Source organism: Nothobranchius furzeri, chromosome 12 (genome assembly GCF_043380555.1).
Source record: "Nothobranchius furzeri strain GRZ-AD chromosome 12, NfurGRZ-RIMD1, whole genome shotgun sequence".
NCBI classification, from domain to species: domain Eukaryota; kingdom Metazoa; phylum Chordata; class Actinopteri; order Cyprinodontiformes; family Nothobranchiidae; genus Nothobranchius; species Nothobranchius furzeri.
The window spans coordinates 9087566-9111879 of NC_091752.1; the positions used below are offsets into that span (position 1 = coordinate 9087566).

A 24314-nucleotide genomic window follows, 5' to 3' on the forward strand; every position below is an offset into this window, starting at 1 on the left:
GGGTGTAAGTGGGGTGGTGTGGTGGCATCAGCTGGCATATGCTGGATGATGCCCGCACTGCCCACTCACCACAGCCATGGAATACACCTCATGATCACACAACACTATATTGGAGCAGGCGGAGGGAGACTAGGGGTCTTAGCCACCTCTGTTGTTGCTAGGCTTCCTGGGGCTGGAGGCTAGGAGGGAGATCTGGCCGTCTGGTTGGGGTCTGGGGTGGTGGGTTGCTGTGCTCAGCGTTGGGCGGGGAAGCCTGCTCATCAGCACCCCAGCAGAAAGGGTCAAACTCTGGTTACCGGTGATGGTTGTACCCAATGTGCAGCAGTACCGGGACCAGAGTGAATAGGGTGTGTATGGGGAGCATGAGTGGGTGTCCGGCATGCATTTTTGTAAGTCTTGGGTTGTATGTGCATGTGTGAGCATGAGGGAGGGAGCATGTGACTGTGTTTGTGTATGACTGTATATGTCAGGTGGGGCCTTTGGGTCCTCCCCTCTCCTGGAACTTCTCTTGATGATATAGATCTCTGTCCCCCCTCCCCCTGCCACACCTGGTGTGGGGGCTTGTGCCTTGGTCTGCCTGAGTGTTCGTGGCAACCGGGTCTGGGGGTTTAAAGATTTTGGCATCTGCCTGTTAGATCCCGGTGGCTGCCTGGTGGGGTCTGGGTCCCTGGGCTCTGCTGGGTCCCCGGCGGGGGTGGTCGCCCCTGGGTCCCGGGTCGCTGGGTCCCGGGCTCGGCCGGCTAGGGGGTGGGAGGCTGCGGGCGGGCCTGTGGGCTTGCCGCTGATATCTCCGGGGACTCTGCCGGCTGCTGGTTGTGGCCCCCCGGGGCGATCCTCTGTGCCTCTCGAGGGGGGCGGGGGCCTTCCTGGTTGCAGTCTCCTTGGGGTTCCTGCGTTCTGGGGCAGCGCCTGGATCTCTGGGACTTGGAGCTCCCCCCGTCTCCTGCGCATCTTTGGGGGGCAGATCTGTGGTCCCTCACACTCTCTGTTGGGCGCTCCTATAGAAAAACCTTAAATAAACAAGCGCACACACAGGTGCTCACATGGTGCTCTCAAAAGTATGGGCTTGGGCACGTTAAACACAGGTCTTAAGACTATGGTGGGCACTTAATGCGTTGTGATTTATTATCGTGATTCTTCAGTTAAGCAATGTTGATTATATATATATATATATATTTTTTCTTTTCATCAAGTTGACGCAGTGATAGGTAGATCTTGTTGTATTGTTGTTGTGTCCCTTTTTTTGTGTCCCTTTGTTTTTTTTTTTGTCTTTTTTCTGCAGGTCTAGAAGCAGACTCTTGTTCATTATTGTTTATTTTTGTGGACCCCCCCCCCCCCCCTCTCTCTCTCCCCACCTTTTCTTTTCCTTTCTCTTTCACCTCTGTCTCCGTGTCTGGTCGGAATTACAAAGCATTAAACAACAATAACAATAAAGTTTTAAGTATCAGGCGTGACATTAAAAGCAAACGCTTTGATGCTCCACCTGAGAATAAATCTGTAAGGCTTGTCACCAGCATTCAGACATCAATTCTGCTTGCTTCACAGCCAGACAGGACACGGTGAAAAAAAAAAAAAAAAAAAAAAGAGAGAAGGAAGCAGCGTGACACTTTCCTTGTAAACAGCTTACACACACCATGTCATTTTCTTCTTTTGAACTGTGCCTATTTGAACTGTGCATCTCCCCCCGCCTGCTCGTTGTGCTAATTTATCGCCCTCCAAAGACTGACTCTAACTTCCTTAATGATTTCTGTGATCTTGTGGCAGACTGCATCCTAAAATATGACTATGTCCTATTTTTTGGTGATTTTAACATCCATTTCTGCTGTCCTGACAATGTGCTTTCTAAAGGTTTTTTGAATTTGCTAGATTCATTCAATTTAACTCAATGGGTTTCGTCCCCAACTCATGCCAGGGGTCACACCCTGGACCTGGTTCTCTCTTTTGGTCTCCCTGTCATGAACCTTGTGACTTTGCCTCCTGTGTTCTCTGACCACTCTCCAATACTCTGTGATGTTGCCCTGCCATGTCCTGTCCCTGTGTGTGAAGCTCCAGCTACTAGGTTCAGAGCCCTGGATGCAGAAACTGTTGCAAAGTTTGTGGACTGTATGTCTGTAAGGTTAGAGACCTTTAAACCAGATCCATCTAACATTGATCACTATTCACAACACTTTGATTTACTTTGTAATCAGGTCCTGGACGTGGTTGCTCCTCTCAAGCTTTGCAAGTCTATGCCTAGGAGGGAGCCTTGGCTCTCTGATGTCACACGGGCTTGTAGGCGGGCGTGTAGATCCTCTGAGAGAAAGTGGAAAAAGGATGGCCTACAGGTCTCACGTGAGTTGTTCAGAGCATCTCTGGTTGCTTATCTGTGAGGGTTGCCAGAACTGCCTATTTTGCAGACATCATTGAAACAAACTCCAAGAATCCCAAGATTCTCTACAAAACACTGAACTCTGTTGTGGTGTATCAGGAGCCTGGCTTCATGCCTCCTACAGCTGCTGGAAACTCTGAAGATTTTCACAAATTCTTTGTTCATAAAGTATCTGGCATTAGAGCAGCTATTTGTGGTAACTCTATTGACCCTGTTCCAGTTCCTCCATCACCACCCACCCTGAGCTCCCTCAATACTGTTTCATATTCTGAGCTGAGTAAGCTTGTTGCAAGGCAGAAGCTAGGGCTGGGCGATATATCGATATTCTTAAAATATCGGTATAATTTTTAAACAAGATATAAGATGACTTTATATCTTTATATCGATATAACTGGCCAAACTGCTATGCTAGCGATTAGCCGCTATGCTAGCGACATGTTGCTCCGTCTCTAAGCGGCTATTATGTGTATTCTCACAAGTTTGCTCAGTCTGAGAGCCTCTGGGTAAATGTGCTGCTCTAAACTTTGCATTTGGCCTCCTGGTTTTTAATTATTTGGGGACGTTCAATGCCAACGGAGTTTTGTTTTCCATCCTGCTTGTGCGCAGAGACGAGCCAAACCCCTCCCTCCCCTGTGTAATGAGGAAACGGCTACGGAAAGCCGGAGTGGCCAAATGACCTGAAACATATTTAAGGGTTTGAATAGTAAACTATAGGGTTACCGTTTTATTTTGAAGGCGAACTCAACGGGTGAGAAATGTTCCGGTTTCGTTTTTTTCCGCTCTGGTTTGCTATGCTAGTAAATACTCCGTTACGAGTGATTCTGATGAAAAAGTTGAGTTTGTAAGGTGTGGGTTATGGCGACAGTAGCCCGAAAATAACACTCATAAAAGAGCAACCAGAGACTCTGAATCATTACAGTATAATCGCTGATATGAGCCAACACTGCTAACTAATAACTAACAACTAGTTAATAACTAGTTTTTCTAATAACTAATAACTCCATGGTGCATGACCCATGTGATCTTCAGTAGATGCAGTTACATCATCGTACATTTAGCTTAACATGATGGTTTTTTTTTCTCTGGACAAGACCTATACAATATGGGCCACCTCTAGATGAAATTTTAATAATTTTACATTAATTATAAATATATAATTAAAAAGTGCCTGTGGGACATTTGATACATCTCTGGCTCTCAACTGTGTGTGTGTGTGTGTGTGTGTGTGTGTGTGTGTGTGTGTGTGTGTGTGTGTTAGCAGACAGCTGTACCTGTGTTACTAAAGCTCAGACTGGTAGAGAATAGGCACTACGGTTAAAGTTTGACCAGAATCAATACATTTTTATGCATTTAACCTACTGATTTATGTATATAATTTCTCAAGAGCTTGAAGTGAGTTAACTTGTCAACAGTTTACAGGAGGAAAAATATCAAGATATATATCGTATATCGGAATTCAGCTTAAAGATATTGAGATATAAGTTTTGGTCCATATCGCCCAGCCCTAGCAGAAGCCATCTGGCTCTGCACTTGACGTTCTGCCACCTCGTCTCTGGAAGGCTGCCTTTCCATGTCTTGGCCCATCACTTGGTCAGATTATCAATGGGAGCCTCAGCACAGGTGTGGTCCCAGCTGCTTTGAAAGCAGCAGTTGTTCGGCCGACCGTGAAGAAACCTGGTGCTGATGTCTCTGTGATAGAAAATTACAGGCCTATCTCTACCCTGCCTTTTACATCGAAACTGCTTGAGAAAGTCGTTTATCAGCAGCTGGTCTCACATTTAGCTGACTCTGATCTGTTTGAGGTTTTCCAATCAGGGTTCAGGTCTGGCCATAGCACAGAGTCAGCTCTACTGAGGGTCTTAAATGATATCTATCTATCACTAGATCAGGGTACATCTGTGGTGCTTCTGTTGTTAGATCTGACGGCATCCTTTGACACGGTTGACCATGCGATTCTACTTGATCGCTTGAAGGGTCTGTTCTGGATTGGTTTAGATCATATCTCCACAACAGGACATTCTGTGTTAAACTGGGTGATGTTTTTTCTTCTTGGGAGGGGCTTCGCTGGGGGGTCCCGCAGGGATCAATCCTTGGTCCTCTTTGTTTGCAATTTATCTGCTTCCTCTGGGGTGAATCTTTCGTAAACATGGCCTATCGTTCCATCTCTATGCTGACGATTGCCAGAGTTACTCTCCATTGTGTCAGGAGAAAGGTCACTCTATCCAGTCCTTTGTGTCCTGTCTTAACGAGGTAAATAGTCTTGGTTAATGGCCAACTTTCTGCATCTGAATGAGGGAAAGACAGAGCTCATTGTTTTTCACCCCAATAGTAGGGCTGTGGGTCGTTATGTTGATCTTGGCCCTCTTTCTCCCTACTCAAAACCAGTTGTCACCAGTCTGGGGGTGAAAATTGACGCTGGACTTAAATTTGATGCTCACATCAACTCTGTGATCTGGTCCAGTTTCTTTCACCTGAGACGCCTTGCAAAAATCAAGTCTATGCTGTCAAGAGTCCACCTGGAGTGGGTACTCAATGCTTTTGTAATTTCTAGGCTTGATTACTGCAACTCTCTATATGCATAGTTGTGTCAGTCATCACTGCGTCGCACACAGGTTGTGCAGAACAGCGCAGGTAGGTTCCTGACTGGGACCAGGAAACGGGACCACATCAGTCCGGTTCTGGCCTACCTGCACTGGTTTCCGGTTTGTTATCATTCACACTTCAAACTCCTCGTCTTTGTTTACAATTTCTTCCAGGGTGGTGCTCCACCCAATCTAGCCACACTCCTGAACAGACATTCCCCATCACGCGCTCTGCGCTCCTCTGACAAAGGCCTGCTCGCTGTCCCTCGTTCTAAGTGCCGTACTCGCAGGGACTGCTTTCTCAGTCTGGAACGAGTTGCCACCCTCAGTTAGGCTGTCCCCATCTCTGCCAGTCTTTAAGAGTCACCTAAAAACCCACCTCCTCCACTTGGCGTTCCCTGAACGCGTTTGAATTTGGCCCTCTTTTATGTTGATTTTATTTCCCTGTTTTCACTGGTCTCTTTATCCCTTGTTTTACCCATTTGTCTTCTAGAATGCTTTACCTTTCTTTTTTTGTAATATTTGAATTGCTTTTATTTTCGATTTATTCATCATATTTAACTTTTCTCATGTACCATGTTCAGCGCCTTGGGCTTCCCGACAGGGTCGCGGAAGGCGCTTTATAAATAAAGCTTTGATTGATTGATTGATTGATTGATTGATTGATTGATTGATTGATTGAGGTTCTCAAGAGAGGACAAATAAAGTAAGTCAAAGTTTTCAAGAGACCGATGCAGGATTGGATCAGGAAAACTAGTGACACGGGGAGAAGAAATCTGAGCCCGGATGCTAGCAATTTTTCCTAGAAAAATTTTCTAAAATTCAGTGCAATGAGCATCTGAGGTAGTAAGAGAGTGGTGGTCACTGGCTGAAAGAACTAGCCTGGCAAGCCAGACTATATAAATGTATTATTTAGTCTGGCCACGCTCCATTGACGGCTCTCGTTTGTGAGGCGGGTTCTACCGTTGTCTTTCAAATGATCTCCGCATTCCACTGGACAATGAATGTGACATACTCTTGTTTCACTCTGTTGCATCATCCCACCCACCAGGCATATAGAGTGCCCTGATTGGCCCACAAAGTGGATAAAGCTCTGTGATTTGTTCACTAAGCAGATAGAGCACTATGATTGGCCCACCATTATGGACCAATCACAGCTATTTATGTGTTTGAAACCCCTCTAGAGAGCTGTGATTGGCTAGCCAGAGTCCTGGTAGGAGCTGTGGAGGTTCCAATGGAGCATGCCTAGACCAAACTTTGCAAAGCAAGAATTTGGTCTAGTTCACTAGGCTATGAAAGAACAGCATTGAGGTTCTGATACAGGCAGGGTCCTAAATTAACACTCGCCACTCGCCAAATGCGAGTAAATTGCTCCATTTGGCGAGTAAATTTTTGAGCTCTACCTGCCACCTGGCGAGTAAATGTTTGCACCAAATTAGTTATGTTTATCAGTCATCTTCCACGGATTTCTGATACTCCTCCCGCCTGCATGCAGCGTACACGAACGTACGCGAAACGTGAACGCCGCATCCAACGTCATTTCCACCTATCCCATTCAATCAGTTTATCAATTTAGCCGTTAGCTTCGTGTTAAAACTAGCGGTGAAATGTGGCGGTTTTAAACTGGAGTCAGCCAGCCTTCCAAAAGAAAACTCGTCTAACTGGAAGAAAAACCACCAGGACCAGTGGCAACCAGAAGATTTTGTGAAAAGTGGCGAAATGGAGACGGCGGAGTCGTGAGACACTGGTAGGGCTGGGCGATATGACAATTTTCGACCGTTTTACGATCTACACATCTGACGGTCTGTCATTTTTGAGAGACCGTTTTATCACGATTCACAGCTCTGCTGTTGAATTTCTGCCTCTGAATGAAAAGGGAACTTACCTCAGGCGAATGACACGCCTTTGTTTGACCCTTAACCAATCAGAGTGAGTCATAGTAATATATTAGTGCCCCGCTTGTTTTCATTTGTGTGTGAACAAACATGGCTTCGCCACGGCTGAGCGACACGTTCCGAAGAGGAACGCAGGGTTTCCTTAGCGCGCGGCGCTAACAACTTAGTGACGTGACATGTCTCGGAGAAAGCGTAAAAACACGTTGGACGCTTCTTCTGAAGCAGGAAAATAACACCGCTTCTTAAGCAGAGCACGACGTCACCTCGGCTCGTTCACCCTCTGCCGAGCCGGTGTCGGTACCGGACTGAGCTCGGTCACTGGGTCGCTGGAACTGCCCCGTGACTGCCTGATGGAAAACCAGCGGGTTTCATCAGACTCGTAGTTTCTTGTTTTTGTTGGGGACCCCCTGTAATTTACCGCTCCCTCCTGCAGTCTTCCCCTATTAAAATTTTAAATGATTCTGTAAAATCCGAGTATCAATAGAAACAATCTCTGCCTCTGCCAGCTGCAGTAAATGTAGTTTCCAAATAATAAGAGGTGCATTCATCTGTGTATCTCCTTTGATCCGCATTAGTGATATTTTCAGCACCAGAACAGTGAAGCAAAGAAAGATTCCTGAGTTTGTTAGTAATTTTATTTATTAGGTGCATCTAACCTGTTCTATTTTTCTCTGAAATGAGATCAAATCAGTGCTTCTATGGGTTGTCTCCAATCTGCACTGGAAAATTTTACTTTATTTAGAGACTTGTTGCAGAAAATATTCAGAATGCGCAGTTTTTTGCTACCACAAGCGATCTCTGGTCCAGCCGCACATCAGAGCCGTATTTGAGCTTAACTATCCACTACATGAGCAACTGGGAGCTACATAGTATTTTCAACAAGTTAATGTTTGCACAATACGTTTGTGTGGCAGTGTGAGCGTCCTGTCACAATGTCCCGATAGATAATGCGCCCTGGCTACTTGGCCAAGGGGATGTCCCTTTGGCTGACTGGTTAGAGCGTATGACTCTCACCCGGGAGTCTGGGGATCGAATCCCGCCCGGGCCCTCGTTTATCCACCTTGCCACATTTGCAATTGACATGTTTGCACTTTAAATATGTTTACGATTTTAATTTATGTTAAGTTACTTGAAAAACGAGAAAAACTGATTTTTGTAATTGTTTCTCTCAGGGCTTTTATCATCTCTGGTGTGAGTTTAAAATATAAGTGTGTTAGCACTGTGCTGATTATCCCTAATATGAATAAATGTTTATTTATTCAGTGTTTCTCTTCTTTAATACGCAATTGAAGTTATGTTATTCATGGCTAAAAAATTGTAATAAAATCAAAATCGTGATAAAATATTGGAAAAATCGTGATATTCTATTTTTGCCATATCGCCCAGCCCTAGAACCTGGCTACATTATGATGGCCACGTAGCGTTGCTGCCTTTCACAGACAACTGGCCCTCGGCATTCTTCAAATATCCAAAAAATGCCCAGACTTCCGACTTTGTCTTCTTTGAGGGATAATAAATGTCCCAAGTGCTGCCGTCTCCTCCTGCCATTATTTCAGCTTTAGCTTAAAGAAAGTTTTGGTTGTAAACAACAAAGTGCGCATGTGCCGCCGGCAACTTCCAACAGATGATACGGTGGCTGGTAAGGGTCACCACGCCTACACCGCAGCCACGGTAATCCACCGAGATATTTTTTTTAAACAAGACTGTTATTATTATTGTCAACTTTTTTTTACCGGGGTTTACTGCTACACCGGTTACCGTGACAACCCTAGCCCTGACACACTTTCAGATATTCTCATGGTGCAGCTGTGTTCTCCAGAGATCAAGGACTATGACCCAAATGAGGCTGTAATGCTTTGGCACAAAGACGGTGTCAGAAGCAGGAGGCCAGACTTCATGGACAGAGAAAACAAGAAGTCTGACTAGATTTCAATGAAAGAGTTCATAAAAACATCTCTAAAAATAAATAGTAAAAATGACAAAAGAGTTGTTTTCCTTATTAATTGATGTTTTAATTATTTTGTCACTCTGTTTGGAATCAACATAATATAGAATTACATGCTTTAGGTAGATCTAAATCATTTAGAATTTTGGCCGGTAAAAAATATGCTTGGCCGGTAGATTTTCATCATCTACCAGCCAACTTGGCCGGTGAGTAAAAAATTTAATTTCAGACCCTGGATACAGGACACCCTGTTTGCCAAAGGATGCAGTAATAATATTTGAAAATAATTTATTACGGGCATCTCTACTTTCTGGTAATGAGCCCAGGTATCTATCATTTTTTGGTAGGAAATCTGGAGCTTATCCTTTTTCCATCTACGCTCGGCTGTTCTGCACTCACGCTTGACAGATCTGGTAGTTGCATTGATCCAGGGATCCGACCGAACTTTAAAGTGTCTAGTTCTCATAGGGGCTATCTGATCTAACACAGTAAGGCAGGAAGATTGAAAAAAGTGCAATAAATCATCAGTGCTGGAAAACACCAGCAAAGTGGAAACAAGATCAGTGAACAAAGTAGAGAATTGTGTTGCAGTAGATGGAATAAAAGATCAGGCTCTGTGAGCAGGCATTAAATTAATTAAAGAGGCACTGGATCTATGAAGGCGAAACAAAACCGGAAAATGATTTGAAATATGGACAGCATCAACAAACAGGTCAGTGATCTTCAAGCCATGAGTGAGAACCAAGTCCAAGATGTGAGAGCGTTCATGTGTTGGCATAATAACCAACTGGGCCAGGCCAAAAGAGTCAATAACATTTAAAAATTCTCCCACAAGAGGCTTCTCAGGGCAGCAAACATGAATATTAAAATCACCTAAGATAAGAACACAGTCATAGTGTGAACAAATATCAGATAAAATATCAGAAAACTGGGTTATAAAGTATTTGCTGTATTTGGCAGGACGGTACAGCAAGGCACAGAGAACGGGAGGTGAAGAACACAGTTCAAAGGCAGTTAACTCAAAGCTGGTAAAACCAGCAGGGAAGGTAATGGGTTTACAAGCAATGGTCCGTTTGAAGATGGTCAGAAGACCACCACCACGACCAGTTGTTCTTGGATTATTAAAATATGCTCAGTCAGCAGGTAAAGTTTCAGTAATAATAGCTAAATCATCAGGAGCAATCCAAGATTCCGTTATGAGAAGGAAATCCAGATTCTTGTCAATAAAATAATCCTTAATAATGAACGATTTATTGCCAAGAGAGCGAGTGTTCATCAGGGCAAACCTGTACGGTGGGGTCGAACCCAAACTGGGTGTATGAGAAGAAGAGATGTGCTTCAGATCCCGAAGGTTTGAGAAATCCACGTCACGGTGGCACCAGCAGGGAGACGGAGCAGGGTGAGACGAGGACGCAGCGCAGAGGCCAAAGGCAGAGCCGGCCCGGGAGCGGAGAAGAGCTGCCAGTCCACAGAATCCAGGTAACACCTCACAGAGCGGCATCGAGCCGGCACACCCATTTGAGACTGCATGAACCCCGAGGAGCGTGCCAGCTCAGCTCGCATACGGACCAGGCAGCCGCCACGCTTACCGCGCCGCTTTCTGAACCACAACGGGCCGAGGACTCTCCACAGAGAGGCTGGAATAGTGGAGCACAGCGTTTGCAGGGTCTCGCGATGGTAGTGGTGATAATCCTGGCCAGGGAGCCAAGGCGAACGAAGATCCAGGAGGTTGGCACGGTCATAATTCAGGATAGCAGTCCCAACATTAAACACATAACATAGGAACAGCGAAAAAATAAAAAAAATGTAGATCAGCAGACGGCTTGCCGAACACGCTGGCGCCATCTTGCCACATATATAGATGGAATAAAGATGAGCAGGAAGGACAATAAATGTGTTATTATCCGTGTGTGATCATGTTAAGGTGTCACCGATACAGCCAAGAACTACAGCAAACCGAATTAATGTGTTATTAACCATGTAAAGATGTGTGAAATGCAGTGGCGGCGCCAGGGGGGCGCTATAGCTACCCCTGGATTAGTCATTGCACCCCCATAGCACCCCCAAGTAAATATTAGATTTTTTTTTTTACAATTTAATTTTAATTTAACGTGTGGATGTGATAATATTTAACATACAAAACAAAAATGATCAGTAAATTACCATAGTTAAATAGCAAGTAACATCTAAATTAACTTTTTTTTGCTGATGAACTGTATAAATGAGTGTCTAATAGTGTTTTAAATGTGTGTATTCATTATTTTAGCATTTTGGTGCATTTTCTTTAAAAATTAAAAATTCTGCCTAAAAACCACAGTATAGCTCCACCTTCAGCTTAAAACATAGAATTTGAGTCATTTTGAATAAATTTTAGCCAATGGCTAAAGAGTAAGATACTACGTAAACCAGTCGAGAAATACGTAGCAGCTCTGTGTCAAAGTTATAAAAGCAACGAGAGTCTCTCGGCCACGCCTTGTGGCGAGTTGGGAGTTGGATTTGCAAGCGAGTGTAGGAGGTTAGCGGTAGTTCAGCATTAGCATATAGCATTAGCATATTCTAGTCTTTAGCATAGCTTTTAGTGTTATGCATAGTTATTTAGTGTTAGCTTGGCTGTTAGATATTGTACTTTAGTTAGTGTTTGGCTGTTAGTGTAATTAGGAAAGTAGTTCGGGTTTAGTGCTCCATATCGTGTTTGTATGGTGAGAAGGTGTAGTGTAGTATGGTTGCGGTGGCTCTGTTGGGTTGCACTCCTTTCCACTGGACTTAGAAATTAGGCGCCAGTGGTTGCGCGCAATCGGTGTACAGGATAACAGTCAGCTCCCGCCTGGTGCTGTAGTCTGCAACCAGCATTTTACCCGCGATTCCTTCGCCAACATGATGGAGTTTTAACTGGGTTATTCTGCACGTCTCCGTTTAAAGAGGGAGGCTGTGCCCACCGTGGCTCTTCCGCGATTTAGATGCAGCCCACCGACTCTGCTCCCCCACCATGGCGGGCTCCAGTCTGAGGTGAGTAAGCCAAATAAACATTTTAACATCTTCTAAAGAAAATTCCCTACCTAAATGCAAAGTTTGAGAGATGTGGTTAACTCCATTTAGCTAATATCAGTCTCCGCTGCCTTCGGGCAGATTTGTCAAGTTCACAAAATGTGGAACGGAATGTAAGGTTAGAATCAGTGGCGAATCTGAACATATCTCGAAGCAAGCCCTGGCCGAAAAAAAGGTCCACATGACTATTTCTGTCAGGCTCAGAGAAATTTCGGGTTGTTTTTGAGTCAGTCGGTAATTCTGCAACAGTGGCTCTAACTAACACATCACTAGTTGACAGACAGCATTACAGCGTGAAATCCAGCTTTACACCAAAGTGTGACCTGGTTCTGTAAGGAATTCTGTACAGGAGGTCGCATTTCAGGCTCTCCACATCATATGTGACTGACTTTTACGTTTTAATACCGGCGATCACACACTAGGAATGTTATAAAGCGCCTATATATATATATATATATATATATATATATATATATATATATATATTTCGGACAGTTTCTTTTGTATATTATCTGACTTTATAAACTTTAACAACATTGTGATTCTATTTCTTTCTTTTTTTTCAGGCTAAAGACATTGGCTGTCAGATGATTTAGTAATCTGCAAAAATGCACTTGTCCAGGCTGACGTGAAGCCTTACCGACGTAGCAAAGGTGAATTATTTTTAATAATCTTCTATGTAAACATGTTATTATGACCTTCTAGTTTTAATTTGTTTTACAGATTATTGTTACACGTGATTTTATGCTCTTTTAAACATTTATAAATGTGCTGCATCTTTGTTTTTTACATACCCATCCAGTTCCTCCTCAGGAGAGGAGGCAGTAGCTAAGTGGACTTCAGTTGCCAGCCACATCCAAAATGTGCACAGCCATGACAACGCCCTGTTCCCTAGCTGTCTGTATGCACCTCTGGATGGAGAACAGGCAAGACAGTGGCTCAAACCAAGTAAGTGTAGCATGTACTTATTACAGCTGAGCCTTTACTGTTTGGTTTATTTACATTTAGTACACGTCACCCCACAACAGAATATTTGTCTTCACCTCATTCAACATGGAGAAATATTTTTGGAGCACACACCTGAGGTCACACACCACCATTTGGCCAACAGCAATTAATTACTAAGAATAAAATGCTGTGCAGAAATTTAACCACAAGAGTGCACCACACAACTCATGGTTTAGGCAGAACAGCCTTAATTGACATAATATGTACTAAGATGCCGTAAGTAATGACCACACCTGTCTACAGCACTGTTAGTCACTCTTTCATACATTTGTCTTCTGAAAATGTCAGGTATGGTTAACTTTTTCTCAATGAAATAATAGCAACATTCTAAAGTTGATCAAATTGTAATTTATGTAATTAACATAAATTGCCGGTTTAATTAACTAACATTTTTAGTGTACAGCGCCTTGTTTGGTTGTAATGCCTTGTGAATGCGCTTTATAAATAAAATTGGATTGGATTGGAACATTTTCAACGTAGGCACAGCATCATGTGAGAAGTTCACTGCCATTCTGTTAGCTCCACGGTTTGTGAAGGACGTAGAGAAGATAAGCCATGTGTACCACACATCCACCTTGGAGGCTTTCCACAGCCTCATCATCAGATTTACTCCAAAAAGTCAGGTCTTCTCCTTCAAAGGAATGCTGTCTAGGTAATGAATACAACAAATGGTCAAATTAATGCCTCTAATTGTTTAAATTTGATCATGAAATGTAGAAATTTGCCTAAAATCTATATAGGTTGTTTATTTGATTATTTCAGATCACAAATTGCTGCAATGCACTACAATGAAAATGCAGCACGCTCACATGCAGCAACAGCAACTGGTGAGCTGAGATATGCTGTGGTGTACCCAAAGTACAAACGTGTAGACTACACAGTGAGAGCCCTGAAGACCAATCCAACCTCATGTATGTCATATATTGTATGATAAAACCATAATGATGGTCATGGAGAACTATTGTAATACTGAAAACCCTTTTCCAGTATATGTGCACAAGCTTATGGACCTGCTGTTCGACTCTGTGGTGGTGGATCCTCTCCCATATCAGGAGTACTCGGACAAAATTCCGGTTCCAGAACCTCTCTGTGCCCAGTTCCAAAGACCAGATAAACGGGATGCTGTGAGCAGGCACAGGTCCAGGTTTTAAAGTGCACGTCAGGTGAGCTACACAAGAGATTGTAATTATTAGTTAGTACTCTACTCTGTGTGGTTTTTCCTTCTCTCCTCCTCAGCCAGGCAGCTCACCACTGTACGACAGAGGAGTTACCTGTCGTCATTACGGATCTTTATGCTCATCCACTCGTGACTCATGCTGTCCACCTCCCAGATGTCTATTGATCTCTACAACCTTTCTGCTCTGTGGCTCCCATACAACTTGAAAATCTTGGCCGTATGTAACATAACAAAACTCACCAGTCGTGCTTTTGTAAGTCATACTACAGTCATACTAATATTCCTTTATTCCTCAGAGGCTCCTGATCTTGTAACAGAAAAACCTGTGCTTCTGGGATCCATCTCCACGTTTGTCATCACAGTGAAAGCTACCTCCAGTCTAAGGAACCAAAGAAACATCACTGTTGGCCCAACCTCTCCTCACATGGCTCCAAAATCTCTGCTTGTGGTTTAGAGTTTTGTCAAAAATCATGAAAGTTATGATCAGATTGTAATCTAACATTGTCTTAGTAGTAGCTATAATAAATGTTATCTTTGCAGCACAATTGTGTCATTTTAAATACAATTTAATTGATATTTTGATGTGTATAAATACATATATCACATTTATTAAAGAAGTAGTAATGTCCCCCACGGAGTCCTTCTCCACCCACGTATCAATTTTAAAGACTACAACATTAGTAGGCATTGCCTGGAGGACCGAGAGGGCGGAGCCGCGGCAGTGACGAAGACGATGGCTAACTAGACGATGCTAGCTCCCTTCACTCTGAGCAGTCATTAGAAGTGGAGGACGTTTCTCCCCCTCCTTACCCAGACACTCGAGAAGAAAGGGACCAAGTCTATTTGGAGGAGACAAGTGGACCTGAGTCTTGTTTTGAGCTTGTGAGTTGCCTGAAATTACCGGAACCGACCCAACAGAACCACCTCTGAATGGTAAGTAGCCGTTAGCCATAGCATCAGATTAGCTGCAGGGTTTGTCTCCACGGCCCTAGAGCTAGTATTCAGCATGTTTTAGAGGTTTATCTGCTTCAACACACCTGGTTTTAATCAGCAACAAATAGCTGAGCTGCTTTACAGCTAATCTAACCTGGTAAAGCAGGAAAATCCACTGAAACGTGCTGGATAGCTCTCCAGGAGCTCTGGGCTCAAGCTACAGTCTGCTGCATAGTTATGAAAATACCCCATGAGAAAATTATTCTGTAATGTGTTCAGCCCACTAAAACTGCCCTGATTTCATTATTTATTTACTGATACTAGCTGCTCTTGGTTGCAGGTGATCCTCTGGTGTCTGCAGCTGGTCTCTCGTGTCTTCAGGATCAGGAGCTTCCAGAAGAATGTGCCTTTCAATGACTCTTTCCCCCTTATTTGTTATATTAATTAAATAAATCTCAATTTATATATTTCCTGTTTTTGTTCATGTCCATAAATACTTAAACATGCTTGAAATTAAAATGAGCTTTTAACAGTGAGGTGCTAGTTTAATTCATCACAATAGAGCTAGTTAAACATGCAATGTGATAACTCAATTAATGTAATTTATAAATATCCATTAAAATATCAAAACTGGAATCAAAATTAGATATTTGGCAGCACAAAAAACTTGTCAAACACAATATTATAATAATTGTAGGCAGACAGGAGACAGAGCTGATGGAGGTTCTCAGTCATCGAAGGATGGCTGAAGGCTTTCCAGGAACAGGAGATGTGGTGTTGTCTCTTCTCTCTCTATTCTGCCAGATGAGCTGATAGGTTACAGGTGTGTGAGGACATCCTCATGCTGTCATAACCAGATGACAGGAGTTATCAGGTGATCAGCCAGGCTAATGATGAGATGCAGAAAGAAAACAAATCCAGGACAGTGTACAGTAATAAAAATAATATGTGGTGTTGCTCACCTTATGTGCTCTTATAGAGTATTAACGTGTGCCTGCTTCATGGTGTAGAGTCCATATTTTGCTGAGTGTCCTGCAATAATGCTGGTTATTAGTTAATTTACTTTTGATAGCAAAAACAAAATATTTAATGTAAAAGTTATTTACCAGGTGAATCAGCTCACACGTCACCACCAAGTGTCACAGGGCCAGAATCAGTAGCCTCCTTCATGATGTCATGATGTAATCACATACTTATTTAATTGTTAATATCTTAAAAATTCAGAAATGTTTTAATTTTTTTTACCTTGAACAGTTCACGGAGCTTGCACTGTCACTGAGGTGGAAGCTGGAATCAAGAGCAGACACCTCACATCTTGGTCTTTTCAGGGGGTGTGGATGCTCTGGGACCTTCTGGAAGATGAATTTCCGTCATGGCCCCTGTGTCACAAGACACTGAGGCTGTGAGCTCTATAAAAAACAAAGAAGCAGCACATTTATAAACATTTAAAAGAGCATAAAATCACGTGTAACAATCTGTAAAACAAATTAAAACTAGAAGGTAATAAAATGTTTACATAGAAGATTATTAAAAATAATTCACCTTTGCTACGGGTAACACCACGTCAGCCTGGACAAGTGCATTCTTGCAGATTACTAAATCAGTCTGACAGCCAGTGTCTTGAGTAGATTTAGCCTGAAAAAAATAGAAGCACATTGTTGTTGGGAGTTTATAAAGTCAGATAATATACAAAAGAAACTCCTATATAGGCGCTTTATAACAGTCCTAGTGTGTGATCGTTATTATAACATAAAAGTCAGTCACATATGATGTGGAGAGCCTGAAATGCGACCTGCTGAACAGAATTCCTCTCGGAACCGGGTCACGCTGTGCTGGATTTCACGCTGTAATGATGTCAGTCAACTAGTGATGTGTCAGAGTCACTGTTGAAGAATTGCCGACTAAAAAGCAACCCGAATTTTCTCTGAGCCTGACAGTCATGTAGACCGTTTTGTCAGCCAGGGCTTCGAGATATGTTCCGATTCGCCGCTGATTCTAACCTTACATCCCGTTCCACATGTTGTGAACTTAACAAATCAGCCCGAAGGCAGTGCAGGCTGATATTAGCTATTAGATTAGATTAGATATTGCATTCAGGAAGGGAATTGTCTTTAGAAGATGTTAAAACTTATTTAGCTTACTCACCTCAGACTGGAGCCCGCCGTGGTGGGGGAGCAGAGTCGGTGGGCTGCATCTAAATTGCGGAAGAGCCACGGTGGGCACAGCCTCCCTCTTGGAACGGAGACGTGCAGAATCTCGGGTAAAATGCTGGTTGCAAACTACAGCACCCGGCGGGAGCTGAATCTTTTCCAGACACGCAACCACTGGTGCCTAATTTCTAAGTCCAGCGGAAAGGAGTACAACCCCACAGAGCCACCGCAACCATACTACACTACACCTTCTCACCATACTAACACGATATGGAGCACTAAACCTGAACTACTTTCCTAATAACACTAACAGCCAAACACTAACTAAACTACAATATCCAACAGCCAAGCTAACACTAAATAAGTATGTATAACACTAAAGGCTACGCTAAAGACTAGGATATGCTAATGCAATATGCTAATGCTGAACTACGGCTAACCTCCTACACTCGCTTGCAAATCCAACTCCCAACTCGCCGCCACAAGGCGTGGCCGAGACGCTTGTTGCTTTATAACTTTGACACAGAGCTGCTACGTAGTACTCAACTGGTTTACGTAGTATCTTACTCTTTAGCCACTGGCTAAAATTTATTCAAAATGAGTCAAATTCTATGTTTTAAGCTGAAGGTGGCGCATTACTGTGGTTTTTAGGCAGAATTTTAAATTTTTAAAGAAAATGCACCAAAATGCTAAAATAATGAATACACACATTTAAAACACTATTAGACACTCATTTATACAGTTCATCAGCAAAAAAAAGTTAATTTAGACGTTACTTGCTCTTTAAATTATCATTCATTTTTACCTAATTGAACCTGCTCTAGAATAGACTTCATTAATCACACAGGGTGTAAATTCACATGTTAAAGCAGCACTATTTAACCCCGAATTAGAACCTTACTGTTGTAAGAGCTCATTTGAAAGTGTGTGGCTATATGTGTGTATATATAAATAATGTCAAAGTGTAAAGAAGTGCAGTTACCGTTTAGTGATTTATGCAGCTTTTTATGGACAGGAATCAATACAGGAAATATATAATATGACATTTATTTAATCCAAAAAAATATATTAGTTCAGAGGAGGGAGGAATCCTTTGTATGCACCATCTTCTGGGAACTCCTGCCTTATTCTGGAGACAGCGCATGACGGGATGACAACACGAATGTGCTGTCCCAGGTAACCCCAACACCACCTGACCACATTCCGGTACGCCAGATGTCTGTAACAGCTGAGAAAGAGGTGGTATGAGTTATAAATAAAGTATTCATAAAAAAAAGTAATTCGACAGTTGTCTTACCTGTTGAGCATAGTCTCCTGCATCTCCCCATAGAGTTGCAGAAAGGTGCCATAAACTGCCTGCAACAGGATGCTCAGTTATGCAGGAGGTTACACCCACCTACTGACACCTGAGCATTACCTACGACGAAGAACAACTGATATCAGGGCTATAAGAGTTCAATATTAGTATGATGTTAGTGATTGTGTAACAAATGTGTACATTACAGAATGCTTTTCTCATGGTGGGGTACTTTTAATTTTTATACCTTGGGCATTTCTCTGCAGCACACATTTTCTCTGGCAGACAATGATGTGCAGTGGCCGCAGGTGCACCTGTTGAGGCAGTCATACAATATTACTTTTAGCTAAGCTAAATACAGCTTTAGCTGTGGCAAAAAGCTACTTACCACTCAGGGACTGGACCCATTCGATGCCTTGATACTCCTGCTGGCTCGGCTCCAGGGGACTCGGACAACTCACGAGCTAGTGGCTCAAAAAGATACGGTTCAGGACCACTTGCTTCCCCCAAAAAGCCCTCCTCCCTATCCTCTGGGGATGAAGGTGGGGAAAAGTCCTTCACCTCGAATGACTGCTCTGAGCTAGTGTCGCTCTCCGTCGCCATCTGGCTTCAAATTTCAGAATGTCAATCACGGTCGTAGCTCCGCCTTCTCGGTCTTACAGGAAACACCTCTTTGGGCCACATTTTTCAAATATGAAACGTGGGTGGAGTAAGACTCTGAGGGGGGCATTACCACTACTTTAAAAACTTAAACCAAACAGGAAATTGATGCTAACCTTTGACCTCATTTTCCACCTGCGAACGAGTGAAAGGTAGAGCTAGTGGTAAAATGGATCGGTTTTTGTTGCCCAAATTTCCACAGGTTCAGTCAGAAACGAATGAATCTTTGGAAGTGATCTCAGACCCACAAAAACCTACGGATCTGGATGAGAGAGTCAACCCTCAACCGTCGCAGCAGTCGAGGGTTTTGCCGCTGGAAATGCTAACACTTACGTTAGCTAACCTTGCAACACTTAGATGGTTTTCTGTGTGGCTGTATGTGTTTATGATTTCATGGAAAAGTCAGTGATTGTTCATATGTTTATGATGTATATTAATGATTATTTCAGGTGTTGTTGAGGTTTTGTGCACGCATGTGTATCTGCTAGTGTTGAAGGTGTTTTAGAGAACAATAGGTACGCATGACCACTTCCTTCATAGCACCCTCAATAAAAAGACTAGCTCCTTCATAGCACCTGCAGAAAAACATTTCTGGAGCCGCCACTGGTGAGATGGAGTAAAAACTCAGAGAAAACGCACGTGCATTGTCATTGCGCAGAACATACAGTCAAAAGCATAAATCAAAAGTAGATAAACATGTAGCATTTACTGTGAGAGTTTAACAAAAGTTGTAATAATTAGTTAATTGAGGAGCTGCGCGAGCACGAGGCTTACCTGTCGATGGTCGTAGTGGGTGGACAGGACAAGAGAAGAGGGCGCATATATATGCCCAAGCTGCGGCAGCACGCGGAGCCGCGTCGTCAGCGTGTGTCAATCGCAAGCCTTATGTATGGCAAGCCGGTCGGATCACTAGTCGCCCACTTTTGAACACATTTGGTTATTTAACGGCGTCTAAATCGCCGTCTTTAAACTTAAAAGGCCGAAAAAAGCGGCGGAAATCCCTTCAGAACGCCGTATTGCACGCCATCTTCATGTAGTCTTTCAGAGCGCCGTAAAAAACGACGTTTTTTCTAGTAATTGAACGCGGCATTGAACGCTGAACTGCATAACTAACCAACTGCCATCCCGGAGATCGGGGCGGGGTTAAATGTGGGCGGGGTTAAACGTTTAGAGGTGGGTGGAGACAACTATTTGACTCCTGCCCCTCTCTCAGTGGAACCAGGAAACCGCGAGTAGCCCCTTTCTAAGGATTAGAAAGCCCTAAAAACCCACAAAACCCATGTAAAGCATAACATTGGTAATCAAATGACTTGTTTGCTGAATGTCATGATAATTTTTAAGAGCAGATAATTACAGGCGCCATTTTGATCCAATCTGTTCTGATATTTTTATTATTTTTTCTACTTTGTATGGTATGTGTATTTATAGCACATAGGTATTTGTCTTTTAGCTATACTTTTGGTACCTATATAAAAGGTTCAGGCATTTGATAGACTATTCTTTAAACCTGTCAAAACAATTTTAATAGTTGATTTTATCAATGCTGCCTTTATTTTAATAGTCGTTTCCCAAGTGAGTGTAAAACTGTACAGACAGACACGGGTAAATTTGTTGTACACTCAGTTATATCAGCTACATTAAGAGGACCAGAGACTTAAATTGTGCTGATACCTCTTAAAACATGCCAGGGTTTGAAGCGGGGTGGTGAGACATTGTGTGAGACACCCAAGAATGCAGACTAAATTTTTCAAAAAAGGTAAATTTAATAGAGCAAACAGCTAACACAGGAATAAAAAAAAGTACAAACAAATGAACCAAAAAGCACACAAAAAACAAGAGAACCTCCAAAAGACAATGTGAGGAGGAAAAAGAATGCAAAAACTGTGACACTGCTGTACTATGGCATTTCAAAACCAGAAAACACCTTCATCTTCCTTTTTTCCTCAATTTCTCTGCAGAACTCCTCATAGTCTGACTGAAAACTAAACATGAACAGGAACGGTTCCCTGCAGTCGTTCATCTCCTCTTCATCCAGACCATCACAGAAGCATAACCTCTCCACTGCCCTCCGGCAAGCTTCCCTGTCCATGGTGACCTGGGGAAGGGAAATGTTTCCTTTGAAGGACCTTGTGGTACACCACCTTGCTGCCTCAAAGGTGTCCTCAAGCAGAGAATTCTCCTAATCAAAAATAAAGACAATATTAAAATTACTGCTGTCAAGAGATTAAAAACATATTTTACATTAATTATGTATGATCTGTAAGTAATCTAATCTTTTAATTTCATCTAATAACTGTACATAATATAAGCCTTATTTTCGATGCTAACAGCTAACCAAACAGCTGATGCTGTGGTCTTTCCAATCTGCAGCACGGATGTGCATCTGATACAGGAGAGAAGCTGTCAGCAGCCTTGATGCTCAGTGACACCTATTACATCCAAATGGTAACAATAACTTTGGAAAAAGTTGCAAGAAGGGTGAAAAAAACAGAGTAAAGATAACAAGGTCGCTGAAATAAACACTGCTGCAGCTAATCTCTCACCGGTCTTGTCACTGTAACGTCAACCCTTCAACTTATGACATCAACCCTTCAAGAACACCAGCAAGAAGCGTAAAAGAAAAGAAATTGGTTTATTTAAAAGTCCCATAAAGAAGCAGTAGATTAAAAATCATTAACATAATTAAAATATAAAACACGTTAATCATGGCTGTAAAAATTCATTGCAAGTAATGGAATTATTTGACACCTCTAATTAAAATAGAGGTTGGAGAAGAAACAATGACACAAGAAAAGCCGACAATATAAAACGTACTCTGTTCCCTGTGTCCAGTTCCGGCAAGTTCTCAGCCTCTGCTAGAAAGGTAAAAGACTGTGGTTCATAAAAAGCATATTAACAATGCAAGTTGTAAAAAAGATCAGTTGCTTAGTATGCTGGTTTAATGAAAATAGAGAAATGACTGAAAAACTTGCTTTGAAAAAAAAAGTGCTCTGTCTGGAACGGTCTTAATTTTCTAATCTTGGCAAAGTAAGAATTTCATTGTGCAGAAAGCGTGTTTTTCTAGCTGTGCATATGACAAAAGGTTGAATCTTGAATCTTCCCACATCCCATTTCGACAACCTTGGGGGTTGTGTACAATAATACTTGTTTGAACAATACCTGATGCTGCACAGACTAATTCAGTATGGCAGGACTTCTTAGGAGGGACCACTTCCAGGCCCTGAAATAAGTGAAGGAATTATGCTTTAGTCTGCAAGCAACAGTTAAACTACAAGAATTAATCAAATTGTCTCTCACCTGTTTTACTCTTTCCTCTCTCCATCTTTTTCGTGCCTGCACTCTGTCTTCCTCAGACCTTGGTGATGCAATGACAACATTCATTCACTATGAAAACATTCATGTTATTCTGTTGACACTTGACTGAGCAAAACGTTTTTTTTAATATCTGATAAAAAAAAAGTGTGATCATGGAAGGCACTTACGGCATGGGGAACAGCAGAACAAGACACCACCATCTCCTAGTTTGCCGCATGTTTTCCTTTGAAAAAGGAAATGCAGATTCAAATATGTGTTGAAGAATAATATCTTGTGTACATTTAAGCTAAAAAGTTTTCATAATTACATAAACACTGGAAAAGTAGCTGCTTAAGTTTTTATAATAGCAATTTGCATATACTCCAGAATGCTATGAAGCGTGATCAGATGAATTGCATAGTCCTCCTTTGCCATCAAAATGAACTTAATCTCTCAAAAATTATTCCACTGCACTTCATTGCTGTCATTAGAGCTGCTGAGATCATTTCAGTAATCGTCTTGTTCACTCAGGTGACAATGTTGACAAGCACAAGGCTGGATATCATCAAGTCAGGCTGATTGGGTTAGAATGACAGACTTGACAAGTTAAACGGAGGTTGATGCTCTGAATCATTGTTCTTCCATTGTTAACCATGGTGACCTGCAAAGAAACGCATGCAGCCATCATTGCGTTGCAGAAAAATAGCTTCACAGGCTAAGATATTGAGGCTACTAAGATTGCACCTAACTCAGCAATTTATAATATCACAAAGAATTTCATTTAAAGAGGTTCCATTCTTTTCAAGAAGGCTTCAGGGCGTCCAGTAATGACAGCCAACACCAGGATCGTCTCCTAAAGAAGATTTAGCTCTGGGGTCGGATTGCCACCAGTGCAGAGCTTGCTCGGGAATGGCAGCAGGCAGGTGTGAGTACATCTGCACGCACAGTGAGGCGAAGACTTTTGAAGGGTGGCCTGGTGTCAAGAAGGGTAGCAAAGAAGCCACTTCTCTCCAAAACCATCAGGGACAGATGGATCTTCTGCAGAAAGTCTGAATGGACTGCTGAGGACTGGAGCAAAGTCACATTCTCCCATAAAGCCTCTTTCCGATTGTTTGGGGCATCTGGATAAAGGCTTGTCCGGAGAAGAACAGGTGAGCACTCCCATCAGTCCTGCGTCATGCCAACAGTAAAGCATCCTGAAACCATTCATGTGCCTGGCTGGGGGCTCTGGATGTTCACCTGGGGTCTCTGGATGGGGCTTCTCCTCTTGGTGAATTTCTAAATGTTGAAGCAGCTGCATTCTGTTTATAATTGTTGCTGTGCAATAGCCGCAGTGAAAATGCGTTGCCTTCCGACAGTTCAACCCACACTTGATCATTGTAAATCCTGTAAGAGCAGAATGAAGGAAACAAGATTCACACTTGTAAAAAAAATAGTAAATTCATTAATTAATTTGTGTAATTTGTAAGATAGGCACCTTTGTGTTTAACTGAAGAATGGCCTTTGATGTGGTATTCAGCTATTGTTTTGACACCCTTGTGTTGACAAAATGGACACTGGAAACAATCACCATCAGTGCATTTTGTAATGAGTAGACTTGTATCACCATCAACGAGAACACTGATGTGTCTCTATATATCAAAGGGGAAAACAATAGACATAAAAGCCCCATCAATAGAAATTCACAAGAAACAAGAAACATTTTTCATTTTACCAACAACATTTCATGTCATGAATACTTACATGTACAATCGCAACAAGACCAACATCAATGTTCTACACATTACTCAGATGTAAGCTTTCAGAATCTCTAATCCAGTGTTTTTCATCCCTGGTCCTCAAGGCACACTATCCTGCATTTTTCAGGTTTTCCCTGCTTCAGCAGAGCTGATTTCAATTGATGGCTGATGAACAAGCTTTTGCTTCACTGCAATCATCTCAATACGGTCTGCTATATCAC

The 24314-nt window shown here is 42.5% G+C and overlaps 1 protein-coding gene and 1 long non-coding RNA gene across 2 annotated transcripts in view; both read right to left on the reverse strand.

Moving 5' to 3' along the window:
* Window positions 1–20167, reverse strand: part of LOC129154591 (uncharacterized) — a 38032-nt gene extending 17865 nt beyond the window's left edge. Inside the window, exon 1 of the mRNA XM_054734381.2 lies at window positions 19835–20167. Coding sequence (XP_054590356.2) covers window positions 19835–19881 — 47 coding nt within the window. The 5' untranslated portion in view covers window positions 19882–20167. The remainder of the gene's footprint in view (window positions 1–19834) is intronic.
* LOC129154598 (uncharacterized) lies at window positions 15211–16201 on the reverse strand. The gene is made up of 3 exons (XR_011515843.1): window positions 16060–16201; window positions 15916–15985; window positions 15211–15797 (listed from the first exon to the last, which is right to left on the reverse strand). It is a non-coding gene; the product is annotated as an uncharacterized lncRNA (long non-coding RNA).
* Window positions 20168–24314: the final 4147 nt, after the last annotated feature.